The following is a 19,061-nucleotide window of genomic DNA, read 5'->3' on the forward strand; positions in this document are numbered from 1 at the left end:
AAAGGACTGCAGGAGGTTTTTACATTTCCTTACATTGTTGAGTATTGAGTATATTACTTTTTTAAGACATAAGAACTTCTCACAGTACTTTTGAGAAGTTCTTGAACTTCTGTTGTAGCTTACGTTGGGCATTGTCCTGCAAAGTGAAAGGCCTCCAGTTCAATTCCCAGTCAGGGCACAGGCCTGGGTTGCAGGTTTTGTCCCAGGTCAGGGGACGTTGAGAGGCAACCAACTGATGTTTCTCACATTGGTTTCTCTCTCGTCCCCATACCCTCTTCCCATCTAAAACTCCAACATGCAGCCTAGTATTTGCAGAAATTGTCAACTCAATGACAAGAATTAAAATAGGTGCTCATTATTTTAAAGAAAACCTCGAGATCCTTTGAAACATCAAATGCTCCACCTACAACTTACTAGTTTTGGGTCCGGAATCACCAATACTCACCATTTGCTGGCTACCCAGGATCTGCAAACCATCACACATTTGTAAAGGATTTTACCTTTCTTACTTGGCGATGCCTGCCTTACTATACATAAGTTTATTCCTTTGTGATGGTTACCCACTTTTAAGACATGAACACAAAAGCACAGGAGATGAAAACTTACTTCTGACACTAGTTAAGAAATGGGTAAAATACTGAAGTGGTTTCCTCACCTGTTTCCCACATTTGTGAGCCCCTTAGGAAAGGGACTGACTCAGTCTGCACACCTGGCATAGAGCACATAATGCTGGGTAGGCAAATACAGAGCCCTGAAGAACAAGGTAAGTGACTTGAGTATCTACACATGCCCCCTACCCGCCCCCACCAACAGATCAATGCTGGTTATGATGCTGCCTCTTGAAAACAAGGACTACACACTATTACTCAGGATAAAGCTTAAGTAAAAAGCTTATTAAACTTAAAAAAGAGGGTCCAGACACCCAGCTTATTCACTGGTCTTATAGCCTCCAACAATGCACTCCAGTTGTTCGAGAAAACTGCCCCCCCCTTTTTTAAAGATTTTATTTATTTTTAGAGAGGGGAGGGAGGGGGGGAGAGAGAGGCCAGAGAAACATCAATGTGCAGTTGCTGGGGGTCATGGCCTGCAACCCAGGCATGTACCCTAACTGGGAATCGAATCTGCAACACTTTGTTTCACAGCCCACGCTCAATCCACTGAGCTACGCCAGCCAGGGCTAAACTGCTCCTCTTCAGAGATACCCATGTACCTCATTAGGTTGTTTTAAGAATTAAAATACTCCCCCCAGCAACCGCACATTGATGTCTCTCTCTCTCTTTCTCCTTCCCTTCCCTCTCTAAAAATAAACTCTTAAAAAAAAAAAAAGAATTTAAATACTCTGCCCTGGCTGATGTGGCTCAGTGGATTGAGTGCTGGCCTGAGAACCAATAGGTCGCTGGTTTGATTCCCAGTTAGGACACATGCCTGGGTTGCAGGCATGTCCCCAGTGGGGGGCATGTAAGAGGCAACCACACACAGAAGTTTCTCTCCCTCTTTCTCCTTTCCTTCCCCTCACTCTAAACAAACAAAATCTTAAAAAAAAAAAAAAAAAAGGAATTGAGTCAATTTTATCTTCACTCATCCAAAAGTTGCAAGGGTCAGGGACCTGAGCTCACCTCAGTTCCTCCCGTGTCTGCTACTCCAGAAAGAGTTGTGCTTGCTCACTGCCCCTGAATCCCTTCCTCCTCATCTGTAAACCTCCCCAGCAAGTAGGGCATAGGCACCACTTTCTTCCGAGGTCCCTCCATAATAAAAGCTCTCTTCTCCAGAGACACTTTCACATGTTTCTGATTGTACACTGTTGATAACATTTATCACGATTCTAAGTATTTAACACTGAATGCATTAAAAATACGAGAAACATTTTTGCCCTGACATCCAAACAATTAAGTCACTATTTCCCTGTTCTTTTTGAGCCCTGACGAAGTTTTGACCTTCTTGACTAAATGCAATTTATAAACCAGACTCAATACTGGATCCTACTTAATGCTGCTGAATTACACAATTTTAATTCTGCTAAAACACTTCCATGGCAAAAAAAGAGCGACACATAGAAATCACTGATACAGTTGTTTTTTTTTTAAGGGAAAGAAATACAAAACATGCGTCTAGTTAAACAATCATTTTATTGCTTGAGTACAGACATTTTATGCAACCAGGGCAGAGGCTGTGGATGATTCGCTGAAAAGAAAGGGGGAGGGGGAGAAGACTGGATTAATACAGGTCCTCCATATTCATTTATATTATCTCCCAGCTAATGGAGTTATTTCCAAACAGCTAAAATAACCCCAAATATATAAAATGCACCAAACTGAACTGCTGAGTTCCTGAATGGGTTCACTGTTGCTCAAGCACAACGAATGAATGATGCTCACTCAGACATCCAAGGAAGAACTGGCCAACATAAGGAAACTCCTTTCTAGTGGAAACTGCGAATGTTTGGAAATTAATCATCATAGTGAGCAACTGGTGCAAAAATAAAGACAAAAACAAAAACAAAAAACAAAAACAAAACCATCTGGGAGCAGTGGTATCAAGTAAAATTTTATCCACTATCCAAAAAGGCATTCAACAGGCTTAGTTCATGTTCCAACTCAGGGGTTTGCAAATTATGGCCCTTTGCTGGTCTTTGCAAATAAAGTTTCAATGGAAAACAGCCACACTCATTTGTTTACGTATCATCTATGGCTGTATTCCTGTTATAATGTCAGAGTTCAAAGCATAATTAGTTGACCATACAGCCATGACCTGAAATATTACTCAGTCCTTTTCCTGTATTTACTATCTGGCTAACTCTTGTTCTTGTTAACAAATAAGGTCAATACTTACTATTTCCAATTGGGAGGGAGGACTCGTTTGGTCTTATAGTATCGAGCCAACCGGTGAATACGGCTCTCAATCAGAATCAGACGAAATTTAGCATCCTTATCCTAAAAATAAAAATGGACAGAATTCAAGAAAACCACTCAAAACAACTAAACATTTTTACAACGAAGGAATGTATAGACACCATGCACTTTAATGAAAACAGTTAACCAATGCCCTGTAATAGAATCACAAGCTCAGGTCCATGTGGCTATGTAAGCCCTTAAGGAAATTTCAGGTTTGCTTCCACAAGACTGAGAAGGAATGATTTGTAAAACTCAGCAAATAAACACCTCAACATTTTCAAAACTGGCTATACTGTAAATAGGGGAACCAAAAGCTCTTCTCCCCAACCTCTCCCGGTAGAACTTTTTAAAAAAAAAATCTTCATTGGAGGTATGCTCACTGATTTGAGAGAGGGAGGGAGAGTGGGAGTGGGGTGGGGGGGAGAAACACACTGATGTGAGACAGAAACACCAATCAGCTGTTTCCCTCGTGCATCCCAGCCTGGGAGAGAGCCCAAGACCCTTTGGCGTACGAAACGATGGACGCTGCAACCAACGAAGCCACCCAGCCAGGACCAGAATTTTAACTTTAAAGCAACTTTTGCATGACTAGTCTGTACCCTTAACCGCCTTATATAATTCAAATCTGATGCAGTACATTTTATTGAAATAAGTTAGTACAAGCAGTTCTAATGGTTCTCTTACCTTTCTGTTCCTCTCAAGATGCTTTCGAACAGCAACAGCTTTCTTAATTAAATGGTACAGATCTTCAGGCAGATCAGGAGCAAGTCCTTTGGACTTAAGAATTCTCAAGATTTTATTGCCTGTCACAAAACGTACTTGTGCAACGCCATGTGAGTCTCTCAGGATCACACCTGTAAAGGGAATAATATATGATCAATTCCCAAACCAAACATGCAAACTGGAGCATGTGCCGTCAAGGTTCCAAGATCAGGTCACTTTTCAAGTTTCCCATCTGTGAAATGGGCCTGCTTTTATACATCACAGAAACCAACGTGAGAACTCACTCACGCAAAGCTCACTCAGACATCCAAGGAAGGTTTACCCAACACTAAGGAGAGCCCTTCTACTGGAAACTGCGAATGTTGGAGGACCACTTACAGGGCATCAAAACTATTCCTAAGATTTCAACTATGTGTATTTGTTCCCTTAAAACCAGCTAACATTTAGTAGGAACACCAGCTATTCTAAAAACTTAATATATCTTTATTTTTTCAACACCTCAAAAGAGCACCATCTGACTACTTGACAGCCTGCTACCCACTTCCTACTGTGTGATGCCTCCACCATACAAGTTGCAGGAGGGCAAATACTTGGCCTCTTTTTTTCCACATCTCAGGGTTCCCAACCACATAGCAGGCAAACATCTGCCGAATGAAGCCACTTGCAAAGTCACACACAGAGGAAGTTCAAATCACATGCAACTGTGGGAAAGTGACAAGCATTCTTGGGTAGCCTATTTTAACCCTTTCACCTAATTGCTTTGTGATTTGGGGCTAGTTATATAAGCACACTGTGCCTCAGTTTCCTCAACTGTAAGATGGGGAAAACTTCTAACATTTACCTGAAGTACTGCTGTCAGGATTAAATGAGGTGAGTTTATGTAAAGTGTTTAAAACCATGCACTTAGGAGAATATCTAGAGAAAAATAAATACCTGTTAAATTTTAGACAACGCTTTAATAATTGTACCGTCTTCAGAAAACCAAAGTTCCATAAAATGAAGATTAGCTCTGGGTCATCCACAATAAAGCCAGCAGAGAGTAAAAGGTTTCCAAGGCACATTTACCAACCCCCAACTTCCCCCCTTACCCTGGCTTTTCAGCAAGTTACACGAAGGCAGGCGGAAGGGACTACATTAGACAAAAACACTCACCGATTTGTGAGGGTGTCAAGCCCTTCTTGGCCAGTTTGTAGATCTGCTCCTTCACGTCGTCAGACGTCAATTTCAGCCACTGTTTGTACAAAAGAAAGCGACCTTAAGACAACAAACCTGGGAGGGCGGCGAGGCACAGCAACCCCTCCGCCCTCGAATTCGCGCTCCTCATGATGCACACATGGCCCCCATTCCCGACACCACTTCCCCGGAGCGACGGTCGGCTTCCCCTTCCCTCCCAGGTCACCGCATGCTACTCACGGTGGGGACGCTGCGGCGGTAGGGCAGAGCCGACTGGGACAGGCCCTTCCTGGGAAGAGAAGCAGTCTTGGGATGAAGGGGCGCTCTGTGCTACAGCACTCTAGAACATCACCCCCTCCACCACCCGCTGCGCCAACTCGCTCCCTTCCCCCCACGCCCGCGGCCGAGCCCTCCGTCCCGCCGGGAAACCCGCGCTCACCCGGGAGCGTGCATGCGACCCATGATGGCGGAGAACAGACAGCAAAAAGAGAGCGTGAACTGGAACGCCGCAGGAAGCCACCCAGCACGCAGGAAGTGACCTCACACGTCCCTGCTTCCTCGCCTGTGAAAGGCGGAGCTACGCTGCGTGGCCCTCGGCGTCCGAGTAACTACGTATGTCGAAATGCATTTCAAAGCGGCCGCGGTCTTCGGTCCTTCGCACTACACATCCCAGCGTGCACCGGTTTTGAGTGGTTCGCTGACGGAGCGGGAAATTAGTCCGCCTCCAGCTGGGTCTGCGCTTCTAAAAGTGGTGCCGGCGCCGAGGTCGCGCAGGTTTAAGTCTAGGACTGGGACTGGGCGTGGAGCAGAGACAGCAGCCCTAGGGAATTTGGGTGCCTGTAGTTCAGCGGCGAACAATCCTTCATTTGAACACCCAAGGCCGTCTTAATCTTAACACTCGATATTTCAAAGGCTATCCCCGGCTGTTAATAAATTCTCAGGTACACACTATGGTGATTAAGTGCCAGATTGGAAGTAATTCATGATGATAATGGTCACCCACCCCGCTTCCTCCACCACCGCTACCATTTCCTTTCTTTTCTTCCCATTCGAAGATATATTCGTTGATTTCAAAGAGAAAAAAAAAAAAAACAAAACCAAACATCTATTGGTTGCCTTCTGTGGCCCCACGGGACCTGCAACCTATGTAGGTGCTTGGCGGAGATGAACCTGCAACCTTTTGGAATAACGGAGGGTGCTCCAACCGAGGCCAGGTGAGGACCTTCTGACTTTTTAAAGACAAAGGGATAACGTTATCATTCTACCACCTAAGATATTGTCACTGTTAACACAATTGGAGACTGTGAACAAACGGTTTTTAAAGATTGTGTAGGCTTTTAAATTTTTGAGTTAAAACTCACATAAAACTTGCTATTTTAACCATTTTAAAGTGTACAATTGTCTTTTAGTAAAATCACATGAATATTACATTGTATGGATGTATCTCATTTGATCTGTGTATCGGTTGATGGACATTCGGTTTGTTCTTTATACCTTTCGGCCATTATGAATAATGCTATAAACGTGTGTACAAGTATTTTGAGTACCTGTTTTCAGTTCTTCTTGAGATTATACATACACGTACACAGTACATGCATTGCTGGGTCATAGAGAAACTTTGGTTTACCTTTTTGAGAACTGCCAGACTGTTTTCCACAGACAACTGCACTTTTACATTCCCACCAGCAGTTAATGAAGGTGCCAAACTCTCTACTTCCCCACACTTTTTATTCTAGCCATCCTAGGGGTGTGAATTACTTTCATTTTGATTTGTATTTCCCTACCCTAATTACTAATGATGATAAGCATCTTTGCATGTAATTGACCATTTTGGAGAAATGTCTATTTAATCATTTGTCCATTTGTAAATTGGGTTGGCTTTCTTTTGAGCTTTAAAGGACCCCCCAAAAAACAGAATTATCTTCTGGAGGGCCGGGTCCTTGTGGTACAGTGTTCTAGGAATCTCTATCAGTGTACCAGCTGGCGTTACCATGAGAGGCTGCAATCAGCTTCAGTGATTTTTTTTTTTAACTCTTTTAACAAGTTTGCCCATTTCATGATGGGTGATTTACCAGAGCACATGTTCAGCAGTTTCTGACCAAAACTGGCATGACCCCCATCCCATGCCCCACCCTCTCTTCACCAGATCTCACCCCAAGGGACTTTTGTTTCCCCAGATGAAAAAAGTCCTCAAAGAGAAAAATGTTTTGCCAATCAGGAAGAGGGGGAAAAGTGACAGAAGCACTAAAAGGCGTCAAAATCAGTGAGTTGAAAAACTTGGGGGAAAATGTCTTAATAGGTGCAACTGCATTAAATGGAGAGTAGTATCTTGAAGATGACTGAAGTTTAAACATGTAAGAATACACAATTTTTTATAAATAAATCCCAGCCTTTTGAGGGGGTTCACCCTTGTATCTGTACCTACACACGTCCTGGTTTCTATAGATCAAATAAGATTAGACCTAAGGTAATAACTGTTGTAGGTGTATGATGGATTCATTCATGGAGTTCATTACACTGTTGTCTGATTTTGTATGTCTAAAATTTCCATGCTACAGCATTTCAAAAGAGTACAGGTGAAATAAAGTCGGTTTTCTTTTCTGCAGAAACTGAGTTCATTACTCCCAAGAAATTGTCTCTAATTGTTTAATTTATTGCTCTTCATGGTGTCTAAGCCCTTTTACATGTTATGGTTTGGTATTAGAAGAATGTACATTTCCCTGTTGTGCATACATGCCTATACATGGCTGTTAACTACACTATTTAATATTTAAATAAACTACCAAAGGCCAGGGACTACACTCACAGAAGCATTTCAGTTCTATGAAGTGGTGATAGGGCTCTAGGAGAGAGGCAGTCCAGACCTTGTTCAGAGAACTTAGAAATCAAGCACACTGTATTTGGACATCATTAGGGGCAACCAACAGGTCAGTTCTAAAATTCTGGATTATTTGAACCTAATAAACTCCTGAATGAAATGCAAAGAATAGCAACAGCTCAAAGTTTGGAACCAAAAACATTAATATGTTGATGAGGAAAGAAATGATAGCAGAGTTCTTTTATTCCAGAAATATTTTAATACAATCATAGTACAATTATGAAGTCACATCCAATCCACTGAATATATTCAAGGAATTAATAAAAATATTATACATCTTTACTTGCTACCTTAATATAATTAAAGTATTTGGTTCTTATAGATCAGACTAAATGCCACGTTCATATTTGCACTGCTAGTAAACAGCATGTAAGTCCACCTATGAATTAAAGTGTGGCTTTACTCCTTATTGAGCTGAAGTCTAAGTATCAAAATTGAATGTTTTCTTTTTTAAATGCCACAACATTTGAATCCTAGAAAAGAACGGTTGACCAATTTAAGGCAAGATATTGAAACTTATACAACTTCAATTTGAAAAGATAAAAGAATACTTTGATCAAAGATCATACATGCCTTAACATTTAGATACCTACTGATTCTTAAAAAGGCAGTAATAAAAATGTCAGTGCAAGTTCTACATTGGGTTCCTCAGTAGAGAAAACAATAGATTTTTTGGAGCAAACCATTATTTTCAAATCCCAAAATACTCCAAGAGGAAAGAATTCTGGTGCAGGACTTACATACAGCATAACTATTTTTATTCAATAAAAACAGATATAAAACATGATTATTCATAAAAATTAGTGTCTTGGCCAGTTTGTTTAAACTTTAGTTAGATTTACTTGAATGCAGGCTTTAAAAAAATGATTTGAAAACCAACCGATTTAAAATTTATCGATAGTAGTAGTGCAAAAAGAAGTGTTTCTGTCCCCACCCCCCACTTTTTTTTGGTAAGGGCTGAAGATTAGCATCTCACAAAGAAATAACTTATATTGAAATATATGTAAAGTGTTAATGTGTGGTGTTTTAATGACCAAAAAAGGCACAGAATTAGTTAAATTAAGAGAAAACATTACCATTTGTTCTGAACTCTGGTTAACTATAAAATATTAATCATAATATACACTTTTAGATAAGAACCCAGCTTTCTTGTAACTGAAGTGACACCACATTTTCTAGCTCTATTATCTGTGCTAACAGACACTGCAGTAAGACTGCAGACAGGCCGTCTACATTACTGACAGCACTGTGACAGTGGCTAAGTGACAACTCGTGGAATGGAATTAGGTCTCAAAAACTCAAGTGAAAGTATTTAGTACTTTTACATTTGCAAAGCTACTTACACACTTGAAGAAAATGTTAACAGTATGTGAAAAAAGAAAATAAATGGTGGTGATTGACCTGTATTTTAATTAATGTATTAAATAGACAACACATTTTAACATAAAAAGAAAAGACATTCATATATCATATGGGGTTTCTTACAAATGGACCATTAGTGTTAGGCACCAAAAATTTCAAGTTTTTCTCTTTTTTTTTTATTAGCCTGTCTCACTAATACATCCTCAACTGTCGATTTCTGCTCTGCAGGCATCACCTTGTGCATGAAACATTCGTACAGTTCACAAAAGTTCTGTCCTGGACCACTGAGCTGCAAACGGCCCTTTCTCTCTTGGTATTTGCATTGCATATTTTGTCAGTTATCTCACAGCACCTAGATTGTTACAATCTATTATCATTTAAAAAGTGAATTTCTATTTTAGCCATGAGAATATATATACACATATCTGCCCAAACTAAACATGAAACTATGTGAACTTGAACAACAAATAAAAATGAATCTTACTCTTAATTCTTAATGGTTACTGTAAATAATTTCAATGTCCCTTATGATTCAGAGTCACATTATATTAAGGAAAATAACTTTTGAATGTATGTTTACAAATGTAAGACAGATTACAAGACCAACTTTGCCATAAAGCCTATATAAAAATTCAGTCTGGACCCTAGAATCGTGTCCTGGGCCTGTTGTGAAGAGTTGGCCCTCCCACTACACTTCTACCAACCAGGAATGGGGACACGGGTAAACAATTTTCACTTGTTTAATGAGGGAGTGGAGTACAGACACATGGAAGTGAAACTACCAAACTTCAACTCATGCTCCTGGGAATAAAGGTAGAATTATAATGGAATGATAAAATTTAGTGTATTGCTACACTGATGAATCTTAGTTACCAGGTAACAAAAACATAAATGGCTGACTTTAAATAAGTCACATGTCAGAAGTAGAGAAAATGATTCTTTCTGTGTGAAAAACACTAGTAAATGTACATAATATCTTGTCTTGAGTAAGTTGAAAGTGAGTGAAAACTATTTACTATTGATTGAGTCAGGAAGAACAATCAGAATGAAGTGCCAGGGAAGCATGTGAAGTCAAGGCACCATTATTTACAACTTCAGTAATTGGCACTTAATTCTGAAAAAGGCTTTAAAGACATGAAAAATAAAAAGCAGTATTATTTCTCCCTATTTCTATAAACTACTTAGTAGTTCTTAACATAACTATCTATAATCTGTGCTTTACTTCTTGGCCCTGTGCATAGCAGCCGCATTGACGGTGACACCCCGCACCTGCCCTGTCCTTTGGTGTCTGCAGACACAACCGTGGTGAAGGCTGCAGAAGGTGCAAACCAGCACAACAAACACGCGGTGTCTGTGTAAGAAAGAGTGAAAAACAGACCAAACTGCAGCTAGTTCTCTGAATTACTCAAGAGGGTTAAACTGTTCACCAGCTAAGTCTTTTTCAGACTTACTATATATTAAGTTTAGGGTTTACAGCATTCTATATAATGACTTTAAAACAGCAATGACTTCAACAAATTCATAAAAGTTAATTACGTGACAGTTGGTCCAACATGGATGCTGAATCCAGCACGTACATTTTACTTAATAAATTCTGTCCAAGTATAAAAACAGTATAAAGAGTTCCCGTGTGTGTGTGTGTGTGTGTGTGTGCGCGTGCGCGCACATGTTTATAACCTTTTTTTGCTTCCAAAGCTCAGAAATTCACTAGCTTACAAATAGGTTGCTGCAGTCAGTTGATACCACTTAACCGTCTCTTTGCTCAAGTTGAAATCTTTCAGAGGCAGGGTTATTCCACCCAAGAAAAAATTCTCCCGGAGAGATTCTGCACTGAGTACACTTAGTTGAAGTTCTCTCTGTCTTAGGGTTTCTTTGTTATATCCACTGTACACAAGCTACAGCAAAGACAAAAAGAAAACAGAAAGGTACACATTATTTGGTTTCTTGGATTATTCTAAGTAGTAACACATAAGTGGTTACTGTTTACAGAGTGACAACAGTTAATAACATTGGTTAGACACATCCTCCGGTGGAATCTGTCTCATGCTTTGGATGCACACTTGGTACTTCAGGGGTCCTGGACTGTATCATCAGTCCTCTGACTGTCTGACACGGGAATGCACAAAGTAGAAAGTTACTATGGCATAAAACCAAAAACATGGTTTTTCTGAAATGGAGGTGTGGGGAAGGGAAAAGGAATTACAAGGCAGCATGCAGTAAGATGATCTAACAGCTAGGAAAAAGGGAATAGAAGGAAGCAAGTTGAGAAAACATAATTAAAATTATTTGATAAAAAATGACATTAAAATTTTCGTGTTACCTTTTTTCTGTTGGATTTTATCTACCATAAAGTGATACTCTGATTACCTATAATCCAATGCAAACTCACCAACTACAAATGTAATTTATGGCAAATCTGGAATGTTGAAAGCTACTCTCTTTCAAATACTACATTCAACACTTAGAAATTCTTTTTTTCAATAACACCTCACCATAATTTCTGAAAAACATCTCCCTTATGTAGCCCTTCTCACTGTAAGAACTAAAAAACTGACATTTCATTTTCCTGAAAGCACAACACTAACTAGGAAAAAGCCAATACTGCTTTTTGAGAATGATACAAATTGGTCTTCGCCAAACATTTTTTATGCTTTTAATGACTGAAAGGATATTTTATGGTTTTAATAAATTTATAACCTTGATGAAAATTCAGGACTCTGCTTTCAAATCTCTATCCAAACATTTTTGTTTGAATGTAATGTTAATGTGAAAGAATAAAGTGTTTATCCTAAAGAAGTGGTTGACGAAGAATCAGTGATTTCCGCAGATGAGCAGGTTTGTAAGTTGCCTGTGACCAGCGGGTCAAAGTCACGGTCCTGCCACCCACTGCTCAGCTGATGCCCTGTGTGCTGCCTTCCATTTGGAGCCCTTTATTTCAAGAGGGCTGCTGACAGACTAAAATGAACTAGAAGGAAAGTGATTTTGAAACTACATCTTATTAAGTGATGGTAAAAGTACTGTAGATTTTTTTTAATCTTTTCCTGAGGATATATTTATTGATCTGAGAGAGAAAAACATTGATTGGTTGCCTCCTATATGCACGCAGGGACTGAACCTGCAATCCTTTTGGTGTGCAGGACAACACTCAAACCAAGTCACCTTGCCAGGCAGTACTGAAGATATCTTAAAAGAATGAACTGAAGGGACATTTAAAGTTCAATTATGTGAAAGGCCGCTACATAGGTTCCAAGAAGTTCTGTGTGGTTCCAAGAAGTACAACCGAGACCCACCAGTGCAAACTATAGGGAGCGAAGGTTTCAGCTCAGTGTAAAAAGTAATCTAAGAGTTGCAGCTGCCCAAAACAAACCAGATGGCCTGGAGGGATTTCAGCACAGATTGAATATCCCCTTTTTGAAAATGTAGAAGGGCTTCAAGTACTGGAAGGGTAGTTGAATAATGGCCCCTAAGATCTTTTTAAAACCTAAGGTCTGTGATTGCAGGTTCAATTCTACGTCACTTTGTTAAATAGCATTGGACTGCTATTGATTTGTTTTACCAATAAAACTGATATCTAAAAATTTTTGATTTCAAGTGTTTGAAATTTAAAATCTCAAAACAAATCTAGGAAATTTTTAGAGATGATTTTTAACTTACCATTTCATTGAATGTTGGGTTCCTAGTTTTTCGTGAAACTTTGGTTTTACGTTTGGATGTTTTGTGGGGATCTGGAAGTAGGTATGTTTTGACATATGGATTTGGGTCAGCCCCATCTTCAGTAACCTACAAAGAAAAACAGTCCCTTAACGGTGATGCTCCCTACCGAGGCATGGGTTTTCTCTGCAATCGCCATTATCTGTAGCCACTCACAAGATCTTTGATGTGCATCACCATGATGAAAAGAGTACCATTTCGATAAGAGACAGAGAGTTTCACCGATCCTCCTATTTGGCCTGGAGTAGGACTGAAGGGACCTGCATGTAAAAATATAAATATGTTCATCTTCATTTTATCTTGTTTGCAGCGATTCAAGCTACAACAAACAACAGCAGCAGCAGCAGCAGCAGCAATTTGCTTTAACTCCAGGACCATCACATGCACAGTAAAAAAGGGTAAAGAGCCCTGGCTGGTGTGGCTCAGTGGTTGAGTGCCAGCCTGTGTATCAAAAGGTCACCTGTTTGATTCCTGGTCTAGGGCACATGCCTGGGTTGCAGGCCAGGTCCCCAGTAAGGGGCATGGGAGAGACAACTACACAGTGATGTTCCTCTCCCTTTCTTTCTCTTTTCCTTCCCCTCTCTAGAAAATACAAATTTTTAAAAAAGGGTAAAGAACCTGGTTGGCCACTGGATATATACTTCTTTAGTAATCACATTCTATCAGGAAAATTATGTTTATCTAGAAATAGAGCAGCTTAGAAAGAACACCTCCTCTCATCTCACTGAACCACAGCCAGTAACCCCGCTGTAACCCTACAACATCCACTGAGAAGCTCCGGACTTGTAGGCCATGCAGAAGCCATGAACTATCAATAAAGAGGAAAAAAATCTCACCTGCAGATCTAGCTATTCCTTCAGCTTTCTCATCACGAAGTAAAGGGTGAAAAAAAGTACAAACAAGATCACACTAAGATAGAAGAGGAAAAAGATCCATTAGTTTAACTATTATATAGCACAAAAAAAAGTATGTTATTTTTCGAAGAGGACAGTCACCTCTGCTACATCCGTTGAAGCACTCATCAAACTCTGTAAATAACTATTTAACTCAATTTTTCTTTTGGCTGCTACATCTTTTATGTGTGTTCTTCCTAGAACCATCCTATTAGGAAAGCTACAAAAGAAAAACAAGAACAAGTAGGATTTAAATTATTTCATCTGGAAGTATTTATAGAATCGAGTACAATATTTACTTAGAAACACATTTTTTTATTATCTTAAATACAAACTAGAGTCTTAATGCACTACAAAGTAAACTTTGTGATTTTTCTTCTAGGTAGTAGAGATGAAATAGTTCCAGTATCTACTATCTTTTTATGAAACCTGGTTAAAAAAGGTACATAGTTTTGCTAATTTGCTATAATTTTTACTTATTTTCTACTTATCTCTTCTCAAGATTAATCATTCACAGATCTTATGTGCAAGTCTTATCCTCCAAAATAATCATTAAACAGCCATAGCTATTATAGATACCAGTATGATCTGCAAATGACATAGGGCCCAAATCAAGATAATCGTAGCTCTGCTTATTTTGGTGGCAGTGGGAAAATGAGAATGCACATCAAAATAACCTCTGATACCCACTCTACTGCCTCTTTACTGTTCATATCTAGTTTGAGCAGAATACGAGCAACCTGATGTAAGAAATCTACTGGTCATCAACTACACTGAAACTGAGGCTTTTCAATGGGTATCAGATACAAAACTAAGCACTGAGTTTCTGATTAACAATCTCAATGCCTCAGCTTTTTATTTTTGAGAGGAGCTCAAAAATAATGTAATCATAATACATTATTTCTGCAGTGATTAAAAATCTGCATTTTAAAAACCAAGATTCCAAATTTTATCTTGTGTTGCTTACTGTGGTAGAGACAACAAATTTAAAGCTTCAACTAAAATCAGGAAGCTATGAAATCCCAAAATTTAAGGTTTTGATCACTTGTTCATTAATTTATTCAGCAAACTTACAGTTTCTTGTCTAAGTCTAGTACTGTATTAGGCCCTTATGTTACAAAGGAAAGTAAGTCACATATGGTCCACAGTATCTTACTAAGTGTTAAGACAAAACTTTTGACCAAAACTTAATAATAAAAATGATTTCCTATAAAAAAGTATTAATGAGTATGAATAGGAACATACCCTGGTAACTTCCAAAGTGGAAAAACAATACTGAGCTTGTTGTGAAGTTCCTGAAACTCGTCAAATGTCCGGAACACAAATGATGGCTCAAGCTGTCCTTCCCTCAAAATTCGGACTACGTAAATCTGAAGAAATCACACCCACACATGTTAGATTCATAATAAGACCTATCCTGGCAGAAAATTTACAGCTCGACTATTATATGTAATCTGAGTGCTTTTAACTTGGTAATATAGTCACCAACAGGAAAGAGCAAATATAAAACTCATATTTATAGCATGTCTAACTACATTCTAAGAGTGATCTTAACCACTGTACAATATAAAAACAAGAACTGGCAAGTGAAAGTCATTTTAGTTCCAGGACTAAATAAAATAACATACTTCCCAAATTTATAAATGTAGTACATTTCCAATGAAAATATTAATCAGTAAGTTCATTTAAGAGAATAAATAAGAAAAGAGGCAAAATTTATGGCAGCTGTGGCAGGAGAGAAAACTTCCTTGATATTTAAACTATTATAAAGTCAAAGTACTTTAAAGAGCAAAATACTGATGCAGAGCAGAGTCAGATATCTATACAGAAGGGATAAATTCAGAGATGTGGATAAACTTAAGTGTATGTAAAGGTGGCATAATCAATCATTGGGGGAAGATAGATTGCTCCATAAAATGGTGTTAGGATAAAATGATCAGTAAACATACAAAAATGTATTATTAAAATAGGTGAAAATATTTGAAAATAATAGTAAAGTCTCCTTCTAAAATTTATCAATTTGTCAAAAATTTAAAGACTCACGGTACCACAAAGTATTATTCAACAAAAATATTAGCCCAAGACTGAAAAGGAACAGCAAAAATGATGATCATGATGTACTACCAGGGGGCAGGGAGTACACTGAAGACCCTGTTTTTAAAGAACAAACTTTAGATGTCTGTGTGTGTGTGTGTGTGTGTGTGTGTTACAATACTTCATCATCCCTAGAGAGATTAAGAATTTAGACTTTTGCCCTGGCTGGTATGGCTCAGTGGATTGAGTGCTGGGCTGAGAAGCAAAGGGTCACCGGTTGATTCCCAGTCAGAACACATGCCTGCGTTATGGGCCAGGTCCCCAGGAGGGGGCATGTGAGACACAACCACACATTGATGTTTCTCTCCCTCTCTTTCTCCTTCCGTTCCCCACTCTCTAAAAATAATAAAATCTTTAAAAAAAACAAAAAAAAACTTAGACTGTCACTTTATCTGCTTCTCTACTGGTTGAATTTGTTACAATGAGCAAGCTTTACCTTTGAAATTAAGAACGAACTGAAGATAAGGAAGAAAAAGCACTACCCTTTTAGTCTTGTGTCTGAAAAGAAGAATATCATTAGTCCCTCATGGTTTTGGAGCAAATCTACCAAAAAATAAATACCAAAACACAATTAGGGATGCTCCAAGTACATTTACTTATTTTTGGACCACCCCTGGAGGAAAGAGGAGTGACAAGAACGAGTGTGTGGAACTGCAGCAGAGTCAGTGAAGGAAGCAGGAAAAGGCAACAGCATTGCAGGTGTGTCTCCAAAATCAAACCAAACTTACGTAATGTTTATCCGGGTTGTATTTCTTATGATAAGTGAAAACAGAGACTTCCTTGATTCGGCCATCTTGCTTAAAGGAGTATGTTTTCGGTGAAAATGAAAGGATGGGCTCATCATTGGAAGGAAGACCAGAAAAACGCAGCTGAGCAAGGTTGTGAATGAAGAAGTTAAACTTTGTGGCAATGCTTCCCAAACTTGATTCGATCAACCTACAAAATAACGAGAAAATGTGTTAACAGTAAATGTCCATGAGAACATGTTTGATTCTTTTAACATAATAAAAATGAAAATACTTTTATTACCTTTAAAATATTAAGCAGATTCTCACCAAAGGATTCCCTTTTTTCTGTAGACCAAAAACCCATTAAAATACATTCAACCCCAGCAAACTATTTTAGCACAAGATTCTCCATTCCATCCCATTCTGCTATCTCAAAAAAATAATGCTCTGATTTCTTAAGCCTTCTGGAGTCCAATACTAACTAAAAGCTTTTAGGGATAGAAGATGACTGGTATAATGGCAAAAAGATGATTTCATTATTGTACTGCCTTGTAATAAATGGGGGCAGAAACAACTAAACAGGTATAGAAGGAAGCCATCCAGAGTAATTAAAATTTTTAAAAATCTCTCTTATCAAATAGTAAAATAGTAGAACCTGGTATCAAAGTCCTTCAGATAATTATAACTTCCCTCAGTTGAAAAATAAGTTTTGACAGAACAGGGAATTTGGTGAGAATCAATCCGGAAGGCAGGCCTGGATAAAACATTTTCAGCAAGCAAAAGAAATGAGAAGTTTCAGAAACAGGATAAACAAATCCAGAAAATGAAAGGAGATTCAGAAAGAGAATGAGAAACCTCACACAAAGATGCTTGCCTTGCTATGGACCAAATGTTTGTGTCTCCCAAAATTCATGTGCTAAAGCCCCAATAGGCAGGGCCTTTATGGACTCAGCAATTAAGGTTAAAAGTAGAGCCCTGATCCAATAGGATTAGTGTCCTTAAAAGAAGAGACAGGAGCCCTGGCTAGCATGGCTCCCTGGATTGAGTGTGGGCTGTGAACCAAAGGGCTGCTGATTCAATTCCCAGTCAGGGCACATGCCTGGGTTGCAGGCCAGGTGCCCAGTGGGGGCCATGTGAAAGGCAACCACACACTGATGTTTCTCGCACCTCTCCCCCACTCCCTTCTCCTCCCTCTAAAAATAAATAAATAAATTTTTTTTAAGAGAGAGAGACTAGAAAGCTCATGATTTCTTGTTCCATCTCCCTCTTTCATGAGAAAACATCAGTGAGAAGGCAGTAGCCTGCTTCCTTCCCTCACCAGGAAGCAAACTGGCTGGCACTTTGACTTGGATTTCCCAGCCTCCAGCACTATGAGAAAATAAACTTCTGTTGTTTAAACCACTTCATCTGTGGTATTTTGTTATGGCAGATCAAGCAGACTTAATATATACCTGCTTTACAGCCTTACCCAGAGGAGCCAACAAATCTCTTAAAAAAAGCAAAACAAAACCCAATACCTAAATTATCAGGATTAGTTTGAAAGGCTATATAATAGTCAGCTTCCTTCAATGCAATTCAGCCCAGGCTCTCGAGCCTAGGGAAATCCAGCCCAGTGGTTCCTACTTCTTCCCCAGGGAGAAAAGAAGGCAAGACAAAAAGGAGAGAAAAAGCATGAGCTCACATAACCCTCCCTGCTATGGCACTGTAATAAGGTGGTACCACTAGTCACTGACCAATCTGGTCACCAGACATTTAGAACATATTTGCCTTTACCGCAATGACAAATTCAAATGCAATTGTTGTGTTTCAAGTACTACATCATATCATAACAACTTACTAGAGCAGTGCTGCAGTTTGCTGTTTTAATCACATACGTATCCATGAAAATTTTTATAGCAGAACCCTCAAAAATAGATTAGGAAAAAAACCTTGTACTTAGCACTATAGAATATATACTTCACAAAAATAGTTCATACATAGGCCTTTTTAATTGAAACCATATACTAAATAAAAGGAGATCATGAGAGAGAGAATAAATATATTTTTTTTATTTTTCTTTTTACAGACTTTATTTATTTTTAGAGAGAGAGGAAAGAAGAGAGACAGAGAGGGAGAGAAACATCAATGTATGGTTGCCTCTCACACACCCCCTACTGGGGACCTGGGCCACAATGCAGGAATGTACCCTGACTGGGAATTGAACCAGCAACCCTCTGGTTTGCAGGCTGGCACTGAATCCACCGAGCCACACCAGACAGGGCTAAATTTATTTTCTTTTTAATGTTGCAAATCCTTTATATTTATTCAGCAAATAAACTTTTGACAACCTACTCTTTGCTAATATTCTGAATCAATTTTTTTCTTATAAATAAGAATTTTGATATATGGCATTTGTTTACATGAAAGAAAACAAATCAAAGCTAAACTGTATGTGCCTTCTCTAATATATTTCAGCATGCCTTACCTAGTAAAGAAAATTGTAGCTTCTGCATCTGTAGTTTGGGGTTGAAGTGCATCTCTAACATATTTCAAATCTTGAATGCTTGTAAGTTCTGGTAGCCCTGAGGGAATCATCTATAGAAAGAGAAAAAAAGTTTATGAGTTAATT

General features: G+C 38.9%; 2 protein-coding genes and 1 non-coding gene across 3 annotated transcripts in view; all 3 read right to left on the reverse strand.

Annotated features, from left to right (window-relative positions):
* Window positions 1-2,107: 2,107 nt before the first annotated feature.
* RPS13 (ribosomal protein S13) lies at window positions 2,108-5,368 on the reverse strand. The gene is made up of 6 exons (XM_028515483.2): window positions 5,227-5,368; window positions 5,028-5,076; window positions 4,767-4,845; window positions 3,576-3,745; window positions 2,830-2,930; window positions 2,108-2,181 (listed from the first exon to the last, which is right to left on the reverse strand). The coding sequence occupies exons 1-6, from the start codon at window positions 5,247-5,249 to the stop codon at window positions 2,148-2,150; spliced, it is 456 nt and encodes a 151-aa protein (XP_028371284.1). The 5' UTR covers window positions 5,250-5,368; the 3' UTR covers window positions 2,108-2,147.
* On the reverse strand, window positions 2,372-2,462 carry LOC114501064. Its single transcript, XR_003684838.1, has one exon. It is a non-coding gene; the product is annotated as a small nucleolar RNA SNORD14 (small nucleolar RNA).
* A 2,461-nt stretch (window positions 5,369-7,829) lies between the features above and the next one.
* The window catches only part of PIK3C2A (phosphatidylinositol-4-phosphate 3-kinase catalytic subunit type 2 alpha), an 82,380-nt gene continuing 71,148 nt past the window's right edge, over window positions 7,830-19,061 (reverse strand). Inside the window, exons 26-33 of the mRNA XM_028517696.2 lie at window positions 18,918-19,027; window positions 16,454-16,661; window positions 14,877-15,001; window positions 13,734-13,851; window positions 13,575-13,647; window positions 12,895-12,998; window positions 12,682-12,807; window positions 7,830-10,922 (exon numbers count right to left, since the gene is read on the reverse strand). Of these exons, the coding sequence (XP_028373497.1) occupies window positions 10,740-10,922; window positions 12,682-12,807; window positions 12,895-12,998; window positions 13,575-13,647; window positions 13,734-13,851; window positions 14,877-15,001; window positions 16,454-16,661; window positions 18,918-19,027 (1,047 nt within the window). The 3' untranslated portion in view covers window positions 7,830-10,739. The remainder of the gene's footprint in view (window positions 10,923-12,681; window positions 12,808-12,894; window positions 12,999-13,574; window positions 13,648-13,733; window positions 13,852-14,876; window positions 15,002-16,453; window positions 16,662-18,917; window positions 19,028-19,061) is intronic.

The sequence above is a fragment of the Phyllostomus discolor genome, chromosome 6, assembly GCF_004126475.2.
Source record: "Phyllostomus discolor isolate MPI-MPIP mPhyDis1 chromosome 6, mPhyDis1.pri.v3, whole genome shotgun sequence".
In the NCBI taxonomy this organism is placed as follows: Eukaryota; Metazoa; Chordata; class Mammalia; order Chiroptera; family Phyllostomidae; genus Phyllostomus; species Phyllostomus discolor.